The 15,389-nt window shown below is 38.7% G+C and overlaps 1 protein-coding gene across 1 annotated transcript in view; it reads left to right on the top strand.

Moving 5' to 3' along the window:
* PYGM (glycogen phosphorylase, muscle associated) overlaps nucleotides 1–15,389 on the top strand; it is a 982,083-nt gene that overhangs the window by 516,647 nt on the left and 450,047 nt on the right. Inside the window, exons 8-9 of the mRNA XM_082270768.1 lie at nucleotides 14,005–14,148; nucleotides 14,232–14,324. Coding sequence (XP_082126894.1) covers nucleotides 14,005–14,148; nucleotides 14,232–14,324 — 237 coding nt within the window. The remainder of the gene's footprint in view (nucleotides 1–14,004; nucleotides 14,149–14,231; nucleotides 14,325–15,389) is intronic.

Below are 15,389 nucleotides of genomic sequence, written 5' to 3' on the forward strand. Positions count from 1 at the left end.
ATCTGAACCAAATAAGTTTATCTTGGTCTCATCTTGGTCATCTTGGTCTCATCAGACCACAGGTCATGGTTCCAGTAATCCATGTTCTTAGTCTTCTTGTTTTTGCAAACTGTTTGAGGGCTTTCTTGTGCATCATCTTTAGAAGAAACTTACTTCTGAGATAACACCCATGCAGACCAATTTGATGCAGTGTGCGGCGTATGGTCTGAGCACTGACAGGCTGACCTCCCACCCCTTCAACATCTGCAGCAATGCTGGCATTACTCATATGTCTGTTTCCCAAAGACAACCTCTGGATATGATGCTGAGCACATGCACTCAACTTCTATGGTCGACCATGGCGAGGGCTGCTCTGAGTGGAGCCTGTCCTGTTAAACCGCTGTATGGTCTTGGCCACCCTGCTGCAGCTGTTTCGGGGTCTTGGCAATCTTCTTAAAGCCTAGGCCATCTTCATGTAGAGCAACAATTCTTTTTTTCAGATCCTCAGAGAGTTATTTGCCATGAGGTGCCATGTTGAACTTCCAGTGACCAGTATGAGACAGTGAGAGCGATAACACCAAATTTAAAACACCTGCTCCCCATTTACACCTGAGACCTTGTAACACTAACGAGTCCCATGACACCGGGGAGGGAAAATGGCTAAGTGGGCCCAATTTGGACATTTTCACTTAGGGGTGTAATCATATTTGTTGCCAGCAGTTTAGACATTAATGGCTGTGTTGAGTTATTTTGAGAGGAAAGCAAATTTACACTGTTATATAAACTGTATACTCACTAATTTACATTGTAGAAAAGTGTAATTTCTTCAGTGTTGTCACATGAAAAGATATATAAAAATATTTACAAAAAATGTGAGGGGTGTACTCACTTTTGTGAGATACTGTATATTTACTAGGACCAAAGGATGATTGTTGAAAATGGCCAAAAGAATTAGAAAACTTTAGTCAGGGTCAAATTCCACTAAACAAAGTTGGAAGTAAATACAGTCACGGACAGCAATCATTACCCCCCTCCTTTTGACTTTCAGAGGCGAAAAAGCAATGGGGATATGATTTGTGTCAAAGAGAGGCCTTTTTCGCCGCAATGTGTGACTCTTGTACACATATTATATCTGCTTTGTGGGATAAAGCATTTTTCCACATAAGCCTGGGTTTAAATGGACTATTCAACCCCTTAACATTATGCGGGACAATTTTAAGTGACATGTTCATTAGAGTATGGGTGCTGCAGTATGGATCACAGGAACAAGTATCACATTGAGTAAAAATATAATAAATGTATAAACTGGCGTGGTAAAAAGTGTTCTAGTGATAAAAAGTGTTGATGCTGGTTAATAAAAGGTGATCCAATACTTCATATATATCTCATATATATATATCAATATAAGTAAACTATTCCAGTTATCTTCTATACAATAAAGTGCTGAGTGTTTATACTTTCCTAAAAGGTATCAATAAATAAACCGTAGACAAGATAAAAATAAAGATACTTCAAAAAAAGAGATACAAAGTGCTGTGTGCTCATTTGCTTAGATCAAAAAATAAATAAATAAATAAATAAATAAAGTGCTGTGTTTATAGTGTCCATATATATAGAAATCCAAAATCAGGTGTCATTCCCTTCGATATCATTAAATAAAACAAGGTGCTCTCATGCAGAGTATGGGTGTTGTGACTTGTTGCCTCCACCAGGTGTCACATCTAGGTGCTCTATATTCTCACCTCAATAAGGTGTATATTGCGCCTGTATACAAAACTTAGCCTCCGAATATCATATAGGCTTTACTTATTCCGGTATCTTGCTCCACCTCCAAGTGTTTCCTGTCCTGTCCTGTTTAGTATTTTGGGGTGCATACACTTTCCGTCCTTAATTCCATATCGTGGCCTCGGGCTCAGTAAAAACATAGGGCAATCATGGTGCAGTATGTCAAACAAGATATTTTATCAAAAACGTAGTTGCACTTACAATTTGTAGATCATTTGAATGCGGGTAAATTCTCAATACAGCGTGGGGAGCGTTATCGCTCCGATCTCTAACGTCACTTCCGGTAGTCTGGCGGCTCCTCCTACGCGTTACGTCACATCACGTGACTTCCTCAGGAAGTCACGTGATGTGACGTAACGCGTAGGAGGAGCCGCCAGACTACCGGAAGTGACGTTAGAGATCGGAGCGATAACGCTCCCCACGCTGTATTGAGAATTTACCCGCATTCAAATGATCTACAAATTGTAAGTGCAACTACGTTTTTAATAAAATATCTTGTTTGACATACTGCACCATGATTGCCCTATGTTTTTACTGAGCCCGAGGCCACGATATGGAATTAAGGACGGAAAGTGTATGCACCCCAAAATACTAAACAGGACAGGACAGGAAACACTTGGAGGTGGAGCAAGATACCGGAATAAGTAAAGCCTATATGATATTCGGAGGCTAAGTTTTGTATACAGGCGCAATATACACCTTATTGAGGTGAGAATATAGAGCACCTAGATGTGACACCTGGTGGAGGCAACAAGTCACAACACCCATACTCTGCATGAGAGCACCTTGTTTTATTTAATGATATCGAAGGGAATGACACCTGATTTTGGATTTCTATATATATGGACACTATAAACACAGCACTTTATTTATTTATTTATTTTTTGATCTAAGCAAATGAGCACACAGCACTTTGTATCTCTTTTTTTGAAGTATCTTTATTTTTATCTTGTCTACGGTTTATTTATTGATACCTTTTAGGAAAGTATAAACACTCAGCACTTTATTGTATAGAAGATAACTGGAATAGTTTACTTATATTGATATATATATATATGAGATATATATGAAGTATTGGATCACCTTTTATTAACCAGCATCAACACTTTTTATCACTAGAACACTTTTTACCACGCCAGTTTATACATTTATTATATTTTTACTTTATATCCACTTCTGAAGCGCATCACCCATCTAAACTGTATACATTGTATTAACTGGTTCCTGGTACCAGTACTGTGGTGCAGCAGTAAGAAGGGAAAAATACATATCCTCAGATAGCGCAGGAACCACCCATACATATAAAAGTATCACATTGATCTGTGATCCAAAAGCATTTCATGGTGAGTGCCCCAGTATTGGAGAAATATATATTCCTTCTCCTTCATTGTTGAACTTTTCAGCCATATGGGGTTATTTTTACATGAACAAGATGAACTATGTGGTTGTAAGAATATTTAATAATAAATATCTCACGCTCGTACTTCATTATGTCAGAAATTTATACTGCTCTGAACATAGCAGTTTCTATTCATGGTTAATAAGCAAAGATCTATGTGAAAGGAGAGTCTTCACCTATTGCCACAAATCACATGTCGTGAATTCTTTTTAATTGATTAATTTCTTTTTAAAAGCATATACCAATCTTAGTGAGTACAGTCTACAGTACGAAATATATATAAAATATTTATTCTCAAGACATGTAAATCACAATATATGATCAAACAAGAAGTGACACATAAAAATAACTCTACATAAACTACTAACTTCAAATAATCAATGCAATGTGATGTTTAGCTCAATAATGAAAGTGAAACTGAAACAAAGTGAAAGTGGAAGCAAAATGAAAGCAAGATTACCATTTCTTCCCAGGTATAGCATAAGCCATAAATAAATGTTCTATATAAACAGGCTACAATGGTCTGCGCAATGCATAGCCGAAAGTCACTTCACTGCAGATGAGTGAGAATAAGCCATGCAAAGCGGAAGACTTAAAATTGCAAATAATGCACTAAATCTGATATTAATAAAAATTAGCAGAGGATGTCCACGCCGAGGTGAACAAGACGTAGGCGAATATCCACGTCAGACAATTGCCCTACTCTTACACCGTATTTACCTTCTGCCATGAATATAATGTACTTTATAGAGTGATATTATGGGACTCGTTTGAGTGACACTACTACTTCTAAGTTATCTGGACCAGTGACGGATCACTGCGGTACCCTCGACCCGGTCAGCTTCCGCCAACATTGGTCTATCTTGTTGCTATCCTTCCAATGAATATTGTTCTCTTAGCCCCTGACATCCTCTCATCGGTTGACACCGATTTTAATCGACAGTCCAGTTGCCTCTACTAAGAATTCCCCTTTGTGGTTGACATTGTGTACTGAACTCTGGTTGACCCCTGATGAAGGGTTTGTAACCCGAAACGTGCAGGGTCCTGTCCGGTTCATCCTACCAATGACACCCAAGGGTCTTCTGTACGGATACTGGTCTGTCAACACTTGCAAGGTTTTTAATTGTGTGTCTATCTTGTTTTAGACATACACGTTGTACAATTTTTGTGTTTTATGTAATAAAATTGTTTTGTTACCTGTACATTTTTCGTATTCTTGTTCAGTGTGCGTGTGGCATACAAAATCCCACACCATTGAGGGATTTTCCTTTTTCCTACTAATCGGGATGATGGCCACCCACACTGGGTATTGAGTGATAGGTTCTACCTAATCTGATGGGCAGTGTAATGTGTCCTATCTCTCATCTGGGTTGGTCTTTTATACAGTAAGAACAAAGGGCTATTAAAATTACCATAAGTTAAACCCAGAGGGATGAAACATTATCCCAATTGGTCGGGATATTCTATACCTAAACTGGTGAGGTCAGAGACACACCTCTTTTGATAATTAACCCAATACTTGGTATAATAAAATTAAAGGATGATTTCTCTATATGTAAGAGTAATCATAAAACACATATACAACTTTGTCCAGACTCCCAGTACATACATAAATGTCCATCTGTATCTCCATCATTCACCTTGGCAAGTAATGCCATTTCAATAATTATATTATTTAACACAATATAATATTTTTATATGGGAATATCTAAAATTATCTCAAGACTGCACCTGGTATTTCGTCTACAGGAGGCAGTATTGCACTGTTCATTAGATATGATCTAGAGGAGGGGATATCTAGTACAATCTCAGTATTTGCAGATGATACTAAACTAAGCATGCCAATATCTTCTATGCAGGATGTGGAAACCTTGCAAGCGGACCTGAACAAAATAACGGGGTGGGCAACTACATGGCAGATGAGGTTTAATGTTGAAAAATGTAAAGTAATGCACTTTGGGGCCAAAAACCAAAAAGCAAGCTACTCACTAGGGGGGGAGCCTCTGGGTGAGTCTAGGATGGAAAAAGACTTGGGGGTACTGGTAGACAACAGGCTTGGCAGTGGCATGCAATGCCAAGCCGCTGCAAGTAAAGCCAACAGAATACTGGGATGTATAAAAAAGGGGATTCACTCCAGAAATAAAGAGATTATTCTCCCACTCTACAAGACTCTGGTCCGGCCACATCTGGAGTATGCTGTCCAGTTCTGGGCACCGGTCTTCAGGAAGGATGTGCTGGAACTGGAGAGAGCCCAGAGAAGGGCAACAAAAATAATTAGGGGAATGGAGGACATCAACTATGAGGAAAGACTGCAAGCACTGAACCTATTCTCTCTGGAGAAGAGACGACTGAGGGGGGATATGATATCAATGTACAAATACTGTACTGGCGACCCTAGCATAAGGAACAAACTATTCAGAGAAAGGAGATACAATAAGACACGTGGCCACTCACTAAAACTAGAGGAAAGGCGGTTTAACCTTAAAATGCGTAAGGGGTTCTTCACTGTAAGAGCGGTAAGGATGTGGAATTCTCTTCCACAAGCAGTCGTATCAGCAGGGAGCATTGATAGTTTCAAAAAACTGTTAGATGGGCACCTTAGAGACCACAACATACAGGGTTATACAATGTACGGTTAAAAGCAAACACACACACATCATAGGTTGAACTGGATGGACTGATGTATTTTTTCAACCTCACCAACTATGTAACTATGTAACTATGTAACTATGAAGACCCATTAATTATTTGACCATGCCATAGGGCTGTCAGAAATCTAGTCTAGGTTGGAAGATCTATTACTTAGTCTATTCTAAAACAACGCTTATATAAACACTCCTACCACATACCTTAAAATGAAGTAATTGTTATTCACTCTAGTCTTTAAGTCTAAGTAAGATTACTACTATGAGAATATAAACCCAAAATGTGATACAATATTCCTAAATATATATATGTATATGCCTTACATAATATAATGACATAATTATGGCTAATATCTTCTCACATATAATGATGTACCTTTAAAACTTATATATAGCTCATTTTAAAATACAATTAGAATATACTGGGGTATTGTCCATTGTTATATACTTATAGACAGACTGAGATATCACCCCCTTAACATAGCGCCAGACTGACTGAGTCTTATCTGATAGAGATGTCAAAAGGGATCTTATTTACGATTACATAGATACCAAGACCTCTGTTTAAATTCTATTCTGTTTTGTAAGCTTGTAAGAGACATTTTGTTTAACAAGTACATAATGAACTTTGTTTCACCCTAAAAACAAGATGGACGCCATGCTGTACCATTCGGAATCTCTTATGCATAATATGAAATACATGGCTTTTAAAATCATTTTTATTTTACCTATTATTATTTAAATCACCCCCAATAGTCCCGACATATCCCCCCCTTTCTTCCCAGTATGCAAGTGAGCAACTTAGGCATATCTGGAAAGAAAGCTTTTTAAGGAGTAGCAAAAGAAAAAAAAATGTCTTGTTCTCTTTTTGTTAGAGAATAGTTCATATTGGGAATTGTTCATAACTTTTAAGTAAAGCGGTAAAAAAAAAATGAGAAAAGAAAAAAAAACATCAGTTCAAAATGTCAGTTCGCAGCGACTTTGCTAGTGTTAGCTATGTCACAAACTGTTCCTTGTTAGTCTCTTTGAATTCTGATCTCCTGGTAAAGAAACTCAAATGTTCCTTGAAATCTGCATCTCCAGCTTGCAAAGTTTTAATGGAGACAGAAATTAACTGCTGCAATGGCATTGGCAACTACCATTCAAAGCGCAGTAAAACAATGTTGGCAATCAGGAATCAGAGAAATCTTTAAACGTTCAACCTTGTATATTGGTTGGATAATGAATGGTTTCAGCATGGTCTAGAGTGTCATACACCTAGACTGAATTTTGCTCACAGGTGCAATGCACCATTCTCACATCTCCTTCAACTGAAAACAGGAGGTAGTGCGATTCCTCTGAATGGATTTCCTTAGATCAAATGCACAAAGATCTGTAGAAACAAATCTTCCTCTCCGTCAACAAGAATCTGGGGCGTCTCGCAACTTGATTCCTGAAGAGGGATCCGATTCAATGAGGGGTTCCATCTTGAGCTGGGCTCTAAGGAGAGATGACCCATCCGATCGCTGTGTCTTTGGCAAACATCATCGTCTGTACCAATCAACGACCTGGTATGGAAGGTTAATCTCTCTTCCTATTGGATGAAACATATAGTATGAATATACATTCTTATCAATTGACATTTCAATGCGATGTTGGTACCCTAAGCTTTCTCAGAGTTCTCCTTTAGTCCACCATGTGTTCAGCCTTTTATATAATCACCAGGGAAGGTGAGACTATATATGCAACCTTTCCTAGGGCGACTGACTTCTGGGGCTTATTAACATGGGGATGTACTCATCGCCATGGATACTATACACTGGACAATTAAACAATGGTACAATATTTTGTTAAAATTTACCTATTACTTAGGAGAAAAAAAAAATGTATAATATCTCCCCCTTTGGGGCATCAATGCAATTTATTGGAGGCAATAAAACTACCTGGCATTGAGGATTCCTTCTTGGTTACCGTATACAACCTTTAACCTCTTGACTGCATTACGTCATTAGGGTTTGATCCTCCTTGATATCACCGTCATTGGCGATTTTTCAAAATGTGTCTGCTTTGAGCGACCTGTTTGAGTCAGAGGGATGAAGTGACCACTGAAAAATAGGAGGGTAGTTAGTATCTAACAACCAAGATTCCCTGGCAGGGATTTCAGGATCCTCAATGCTGTGACCTGGAATAAAATGGTGTTAGAACCTCTGTATCCTATACCTCTATTCAGTGTATCCCACTGATTCCTGCCACTTGGGCATTTAAGGATTTTATGGCCTTTGGCTGGCCACAGGATTTGTTCCTAAAGAGGAATTATTTTAGTTCTGGGCTGCAGTGCCCTGAGTGAACCAAGTGATCAGCTGATCCTACTTAGCATCTATTCTGCTGAAAACTTTTTTCAGAATTGGATTATTGGCTCCGCCTCATGCGGTGCCTATGTCTCTCGGGTTCAGACAGATGGAACAGATCCCCATCAGAACCAGTTACTTGGTTCTGGCGCAAGGTCTGGGCCTTAATGTCACTTGATTGTCCCGAGGATTTTGGGGAACCCTAAGATGGGGCAAATCCCTATTTATTTGTGGGTGCCCCCCCCCCCCTGTTGATGGGATGTCCGGTGTCCTCATTAAGGTATCCGGTGTCCCCCTTGGGGCCTAGGTGGCATATCTTGCTCCTTTGCCAAACTTTTTATTATGTGCATGGGCAATGCCTCAAAGCACAGGGATTTACATTCCTGATGGTTGTACTCAGGCTCCTTCATTGAAGGGTGTTAGGCACTTTTGAGTACAGCAAAAAAAATTCAATGGGGCTTTGGTGCTGTGTACATTTTAAATTGTAGATAACAGCTCTAGCAGCAATAAGGTTTTGTGTGGGCCTAATTTTAAATGACATCCTGCAGGCACAACACAGAAAGTTGTTTTCTTAGGCCTCAAGATGATCAATAATGTTTAAGGACCCTTTCTTAACAAAAATCAGGACAGTACTCTTTTAAAAACTTTAAAAAAAAACTGGAGGTGCATGTTGTCTTTTTAGGGGTGCTAGTCTTTTTGCAGTAACCTGATATGACTCATACCTATTTATGCATGGCTGCCCAATTTCTGCCCTCCTATATTTAGAAGATGGCTGGGGTAGGATGTGGACTCTTTGCCTAACTCCCCCCCCCTTGGTCTGGGTCATGACCATCAGACTGGGAGTCATATCTGGGTCTATGAATAATTATTTAATTTATTTATGCAGGACTAATTAAGCATTACCCTTTTGCATGGACACCATGACCTTTTGGAACTCTCTTATTTATTTACTTATGAGTTCCTGTTCTTACTTGAACTGTTACATTTTTTTTTTTCAAAATTTTCCACTGCTGGTTACTCGGCAACTTTTGCTAGAAAACATTTTTCCTTGCTCAAAACTTCCTAATTATTGCATTAATCATTTACATTTCTCTTTCAAATGATTACTTTCATTACATCTTTCTTGATAAAACTTCTGCCACAGTTCTACTTTATTTTGCAGTTTCACGCTACATTCTCTTAACTTATGTGTCCCAATAGAGGTTACTTTCACCTGCTCAAGGAGGTTCCTAATCTCATTCTCTCATTTATTTGGAGTTGAGATTGGAACTTTACTAAACTCCTTTTTGCTGAGCCTTCTGGTGCAGTTCCTCATAGAAATACAGCAAGATTGGCCATGACTCAAAAAGTATGTGATCACACTTCCTGATGACTTTTGGTGTTAGATAAGCTATTGGTGAGTTCATACATACAGGTTGTCCTCTACCCATGTCAGATGCCCATTATTGGCCCGACTTCTGAGGATTTTGATATATGACTCTAACCAGCATTTACATATTTCACCATTTCAGACTCAGAGAGGTGTTTCCACACATTCTTGATCTGTGCCAAATCCACTGGGGTTGTGGCATTACCACTAGGGACTCACACCTTGCCAGAGTTGGCAGCGTGAACATTACCTGCTGTAGACATTTTAAGACACTTCTATCAACATTCACAATTAATTAAAAAAAAAAAAAAAAAAAAAAAAAATTTTTCAAAGTTATTGATTATGTCACCTGATAAAAATTATGATTGGCATATGTAAGAAATCAATAATTATCTCAGCAGTGCCTCCATTATATGTAAGAATATTTAATAATAAACATCTCGCGCTCGTACTTCATTATGTCAGATATGCAATATAAAACATATAAGGAAGGAAATAAACAATATTGAATAAAATCAAATAACATAGCAAGGCATATTTACCACACTTAAGATGGCCGCTAGCTTCAAATAGTCGTTACCAGAGTCCTAAGATGGATGCCAGTGAGGGAGGAGTTTCCTCCAAGGTTCAGATGAATGATGTGGACAAAATGGAGTATGTCTGGATGAGTCTATTGAGTAATGTAATAGTGTGTGTGGTGTAAGTGTATTGTCTGATGGGCAGTGTAATGTGTCCTATCTCTCATCTGGGTTGGTCTTTTATACAGTAAGAACAAAGGGCTATTAAAATTACCATAAGTTAAACCCAGAGGGATGAAACATTATCCCAATTGGTCGGGATATTCTATACCTAAACTGGTGAGGTCAGAGACACACCTCTTTTGATAATTAACCCAATACTTGGTATAATAAAATTAAAGGATGATTTCTCTATATGTAAGAGTAATCATAAAACACATATAAAACTTTGTCCAGACTCCCAGTACATACATAAATGTCCATCCGTATCTCCATCATTCACCTTGGCAAGTAATGCCATTTCAATAATTATATTATTTAACACAATATAATATTTTTATATGGGAATATCTAAAATTATCTCAAGACTGCACCTGGTATTTCGTCTACAGGAGGCAGTATTGCACTGTTCATTAGATTTTGTATTTAACATACGTCACAACATACAATGGCCTACTATTTGCAAGTGACCTTATTGACCAGTTGACTAGTGAAGACCCATTAATTATTTGACCATGCCATAGGGCTGTCAGAAATCTAGTCTAGGTTGGAAGATCTATTACTTAGTCTATTCTAAAACAACGCTTATATAAACACTCCTACCACATACCTTAAAATGAAGTAATTGTTATTCACTCTAGTCTTTAAGTCTAAGTAAGATTACTACTATGAGAATATAAACCCAAAATGTGATACAATATTCCTAAATATATATATATGTATATGCCTTACATAATATAATGACATAATTATGGCTAATATCTTCTCACATATAATGATGTACCTTTAAAACTTATATATAGCTCATTTTAAAATACAACTAGAATATACTGGGGTATTGTCCATTGTTATATACTTATAGACAGACTGAGATATCACCCCCTTAACATAGCGCCAGACTGACTGAGTCTTATCTGATAGAGATGTCAAAAGGGATCTTATTTACGATTACATAGATACCAAGACCTCTGTTTAAATTCTATTCTGTTTTGTAAGCTTGTAAGAGACATTTTGTTTAACAAGTACATAATGAACTTTGTTTCACCCTAAAAACAAGATGGACGCCATGCTGTACCATTCGGAATCTCTTATGCATAATATGAAATACATGGCTTTTAAAATCATTTTTATTTTACCTATTATTATTTGAATCACCCCCAATAGTCCCGGCATGGTCCTGTTGGGTGATTCAATGGGCAGAGTGCTGTATTTAAGCTCTTCATGGAGACTGGTAGATTTTGAAACCGTGGTGATAAATATCCCTGATGAAGATACTGTACAGACGATCGAAAGGCATTGGATTCCTTTTCCATATTAACCGTTACTGAACAAATTCTATTGTACAGTAATATATAGTATTGGGTATCACCACCTAATATTCTACCTGTATATACACTGTTATTATTATTATTATACAGGATTTATATAGCGCCAACAGTTTGCGCAGCGCTTTACAATGTGAGGGAAGACAATACAGTTGCAATACAATTCAAAACAGGAGGAACTAGAGGTCCCTGCTCGTCAGAGCTTACAATCTAGAAGACTGTTGCATTTTTTTTATATGGTATGAGCCTCATAGAGGTTTGTTTTTAATCTGTAAAGAATTAAATGTATGTTTTTATTTAATATGGTTTCTGATATAGTGATTGCTGGTCAAAAGTCCCATAAGAGGTTACTGGAGTATTTTTGCAATTGAATTGCCTTACACTGGAGCCAAATAGAGATTAATATGCCTGCATCCCAAAATCAATACATACAACAGGAAAAACCCTCTGGGTGGGACTTTTAAGGGCAATGGGTAGACAAAGTATAAATTTCAAAAAGTATAAGAAAATATAGGAAAAGAGAAAAAAAGGAAAAAACCTAAAAAAATATATGAAGTTTCTTGCATGAAACATATAAAAAGATCACATGAATCCAGAGAGAACTTCCGGATGGGTTAAAACAAGATGATGCGGTTACACAATGTCATACACAACACCTAACAAAAGAAAAGATCATATTGTGAAAAACATAGATAGCGAAGACCCAATGCGTTTTGAAAATGGTGAGGTCAAATTCTTCCTCAGGGGTCTACATGAGCATGGCTATGTACAGATGTCTACAATCACAGATGCTCTGGTGTTTGGAATGAAATAACCGCATGTTTTAAAGAACCCAGCCAGAGTATTTCATATAAGGCTGAAATCAGTCAGTACCAGAGCGGGCCAAGATCCTGGGCACCCCCAGCGTCCACAAGGGGCATGAGTATGAGACCTCCACTTTTTACTGGAGTATCTGTGAAGTGCTTGATACACGATGCAGAGGGTTTTTTTATGCAAGGTGATCCACAGACCAGTACCAGAAGAGAGGCCGGTGTAAAATATATGTCACAGAAGACCTGGTTTGAAGCAGCTCGTCAGCCTGTGACCACACTCTGCTGAGTAGAGTTCACAGCAGAGTGTGGTCACGGGCTGACGAGCTGCTTCAAACCAGGTCTTATGTGATATATATTACACCAGCCTCTCTTCTGGTACTGGTCTGTGAATCACCTTGCATAAAAAAACCCTCTGCATCGTGTATCAAGTACTTCACAGATACTCCAGTGAAAAGTGGAGGTCTCTTACTCATGCCCCTTGTGGACGCTGGGGGTGCCCAGGATCTTGGCCCACTCTGGTACTGACTGATTTCAGCCTTATATGAAATACTCTGGCTTGGTTCTTTTAAACATGCGGTTATTTAATTCCAAACAGCAGAGCATCTGTGATTGTAGACATCTGTACATAGCCATGCTCATGTAGACCCCTGAGGAAGAATTTGACCTTACCATTTTCGAAACGTGTTGGGTCTTGGCTATCTATGTTTTTAACAATATGCTCTTTTCTTTTGTTAGGTGTTGTGTATGACATTGTGTAACCGCATCATCTTGTTTTAACCCATCCGGAGGTTCTCTCTGGATTCATGTGATCTTTTTATATGTTTCATGCAATAAACGTCATGTATTTTTTGAGATTTTTTACTTATTTTCTCTTTTCCTATATTTTCTTATACTTTTTTGAAATTTATACTTTGTCTACCCATTGCCCTTAAAAGTCCCACCCAGAGGGTTTTTCCTGTTGTATGTATTTTTGCAATTTAAGGGATAATTGCAATCTAGATCCAATACTGAATTAACTATTGCTTTCATTAATTACTCACTTGAACCTTGAGAGTGGAGTGAGCTAGTGAGTCAGAAGCTCTCTGGTGACTGTCGGTAGCCTGGGGAGATGAGCAGAGCTGTTCCCCCAAGTAAGGCTTCTTCCATGAGGGCTTTTGGAGAGCAGTCAGGTGGTGGGGAGGCAGCGGAAAGTGTGCTGTGTCTCGGGGTCGGCACCATCTTGGGACCCCATTGTCATTCAGGAGAAGAACTCTGTCAGCTTGTGTGGGACTGGGGGCTAATTTTTCTTCTTGAAAATAGCCACAGTAGTCCCCAGTGCTGGCGGGTGTAGTGGGTGCATTGTGCGGCGGTCTCCTGTGCTGTAAAGCCACTGATTATCTCCCTCTGCGCTGTGTAGCCAAGTCATGCCCCCCCCCCCCCCTAAACTCTTGTTTTTAACTACCACTACAAAAAGTCCAATTGGTTCACATGCCACAACCAACAAGCATTTTCAGATTCTTTCAAGTTTGTCCCTTTTGTTATAATTAATAAATAGATTTTTGTTTTTGTGTAAGTGAGTTGCATTCTTTTTATCTTTCTATTTTAAGTTTTTATCAAGCATTCAGAGCACAAACTGTTTTCTTTCAGTTCTTTGAAGGTAAAGAGTTACGTCTGAAACAGGAGTATTTTGTTGTAGCTGCCACACTTCAAGACATAGTCCGACGCTTCAAGTCCTCAAAATTTGGATGTCGTGATGCAGTTCGTACATCTTTTGAAGCATTTCCTGATAAGGTAACTCTTTTCTTTTATGTTCTATTCTTCCACATACTACACAAACTCTTCATTTTCATGCTGGTGCTTGCTGTCTTTCCTAGGTGGCCATACAGCTTAATGATACTCACCCCTCTCTTGCCATTCCTGAGCTCATGAGACTGTTTGTCGATGTTGAAAAAATGGACTGGGATAAGGTAATATAACTTCTTTTAAATTTCTTGTGTTATCATTTATTTTTTTTAATTCCTATTATGTATTCAAATAAAGTTGAAAACTACATTTTTTTTTTATACATACTGTACTGGGGAATTCAATAAAGCATTAATAACACTTTCTGGCAGTAGTTCCCTGCTTGCCTTTTGTGTGGCCAAGTAATGAGGAAGGATTGTCCAGTATGGATACCCTGACCTCTGTGCCAGGCTCCGACAAATTCATGAATTCATGTATCTGTTTCCTTACAGGTATATAAATCTTGTGTAAGCCCTAGCAATTTCGGTTCAGAGCCCCAATGGATTTCAATGTCTACAACCCTCTTTATGAATTTCTCTTATAATGCTTTAAGTGGTTGTAAAGGAAGAAGGTTTTTAATTTTACTGCATTATATCAAGTAAGGTGAAATACCTTCTGTATGCAGCTCCCCCTGCCGCCCCCTAAATGCATACCTGACACGATCTCGATTTATCAATGCGCATGAGAGCAGAGGCTTTCTCCACCCTCTCCTTCACTGGCTTAGATATCTTAAAAAGTGATGAGAAAGCAGAGTGTGAGGCCAAGTCCTGCTCTGCATGTCTGGACATACAGAGTGGGGTTCAGGAGCTAGCATGCGCAATTGCCCCTATACAAAGCAGCTTGCTATGGGGGCACTTGGCAGGGTGGGGTAGCAAGGAGCACCCGCATGGGACCCGAACAGAGGAAGATTGGGGCTGCTCTGTGCAAAACAATTGCACAGAGCAGGTAAGTATAACATGTTTGTAATTTTAGCAAATACAAAATAAAAAAAATACTTCTCTCCTGGGTCATAGAAGTGCACTTATTTATGCAGTCCTGTGACCCAAATTCAGCTGACAGTAGGCTCAATGTCCTGTCGGCTGAAGTCATAGAGCCAGTCCAGGCTCAGGAAGGATCCCAACTTTATGATTGGAATCCATCCAGATGCCTGACTGGCAGCTGGCTTAGCCTTTCAATGTGCCACTAAGAGCCTGAGCCAGCAGCTCCCACTCCCCTTTCTTTTAAGAAGGGGTTTGGTTCCTCGGGCCAAA

This window comes from Pelophylax lessonae, assembly GCF_965119305.1.
Source record: "Pelophylax lessonae genome assembly, chromosome: 10".
In the NCBI taxonomy this organism is placed as follows: Eukaryota; Metazoa; Chordata; class Amphibia; order Anura; family Ranidae; genus Pelophylax; species Pelophylax lessonae.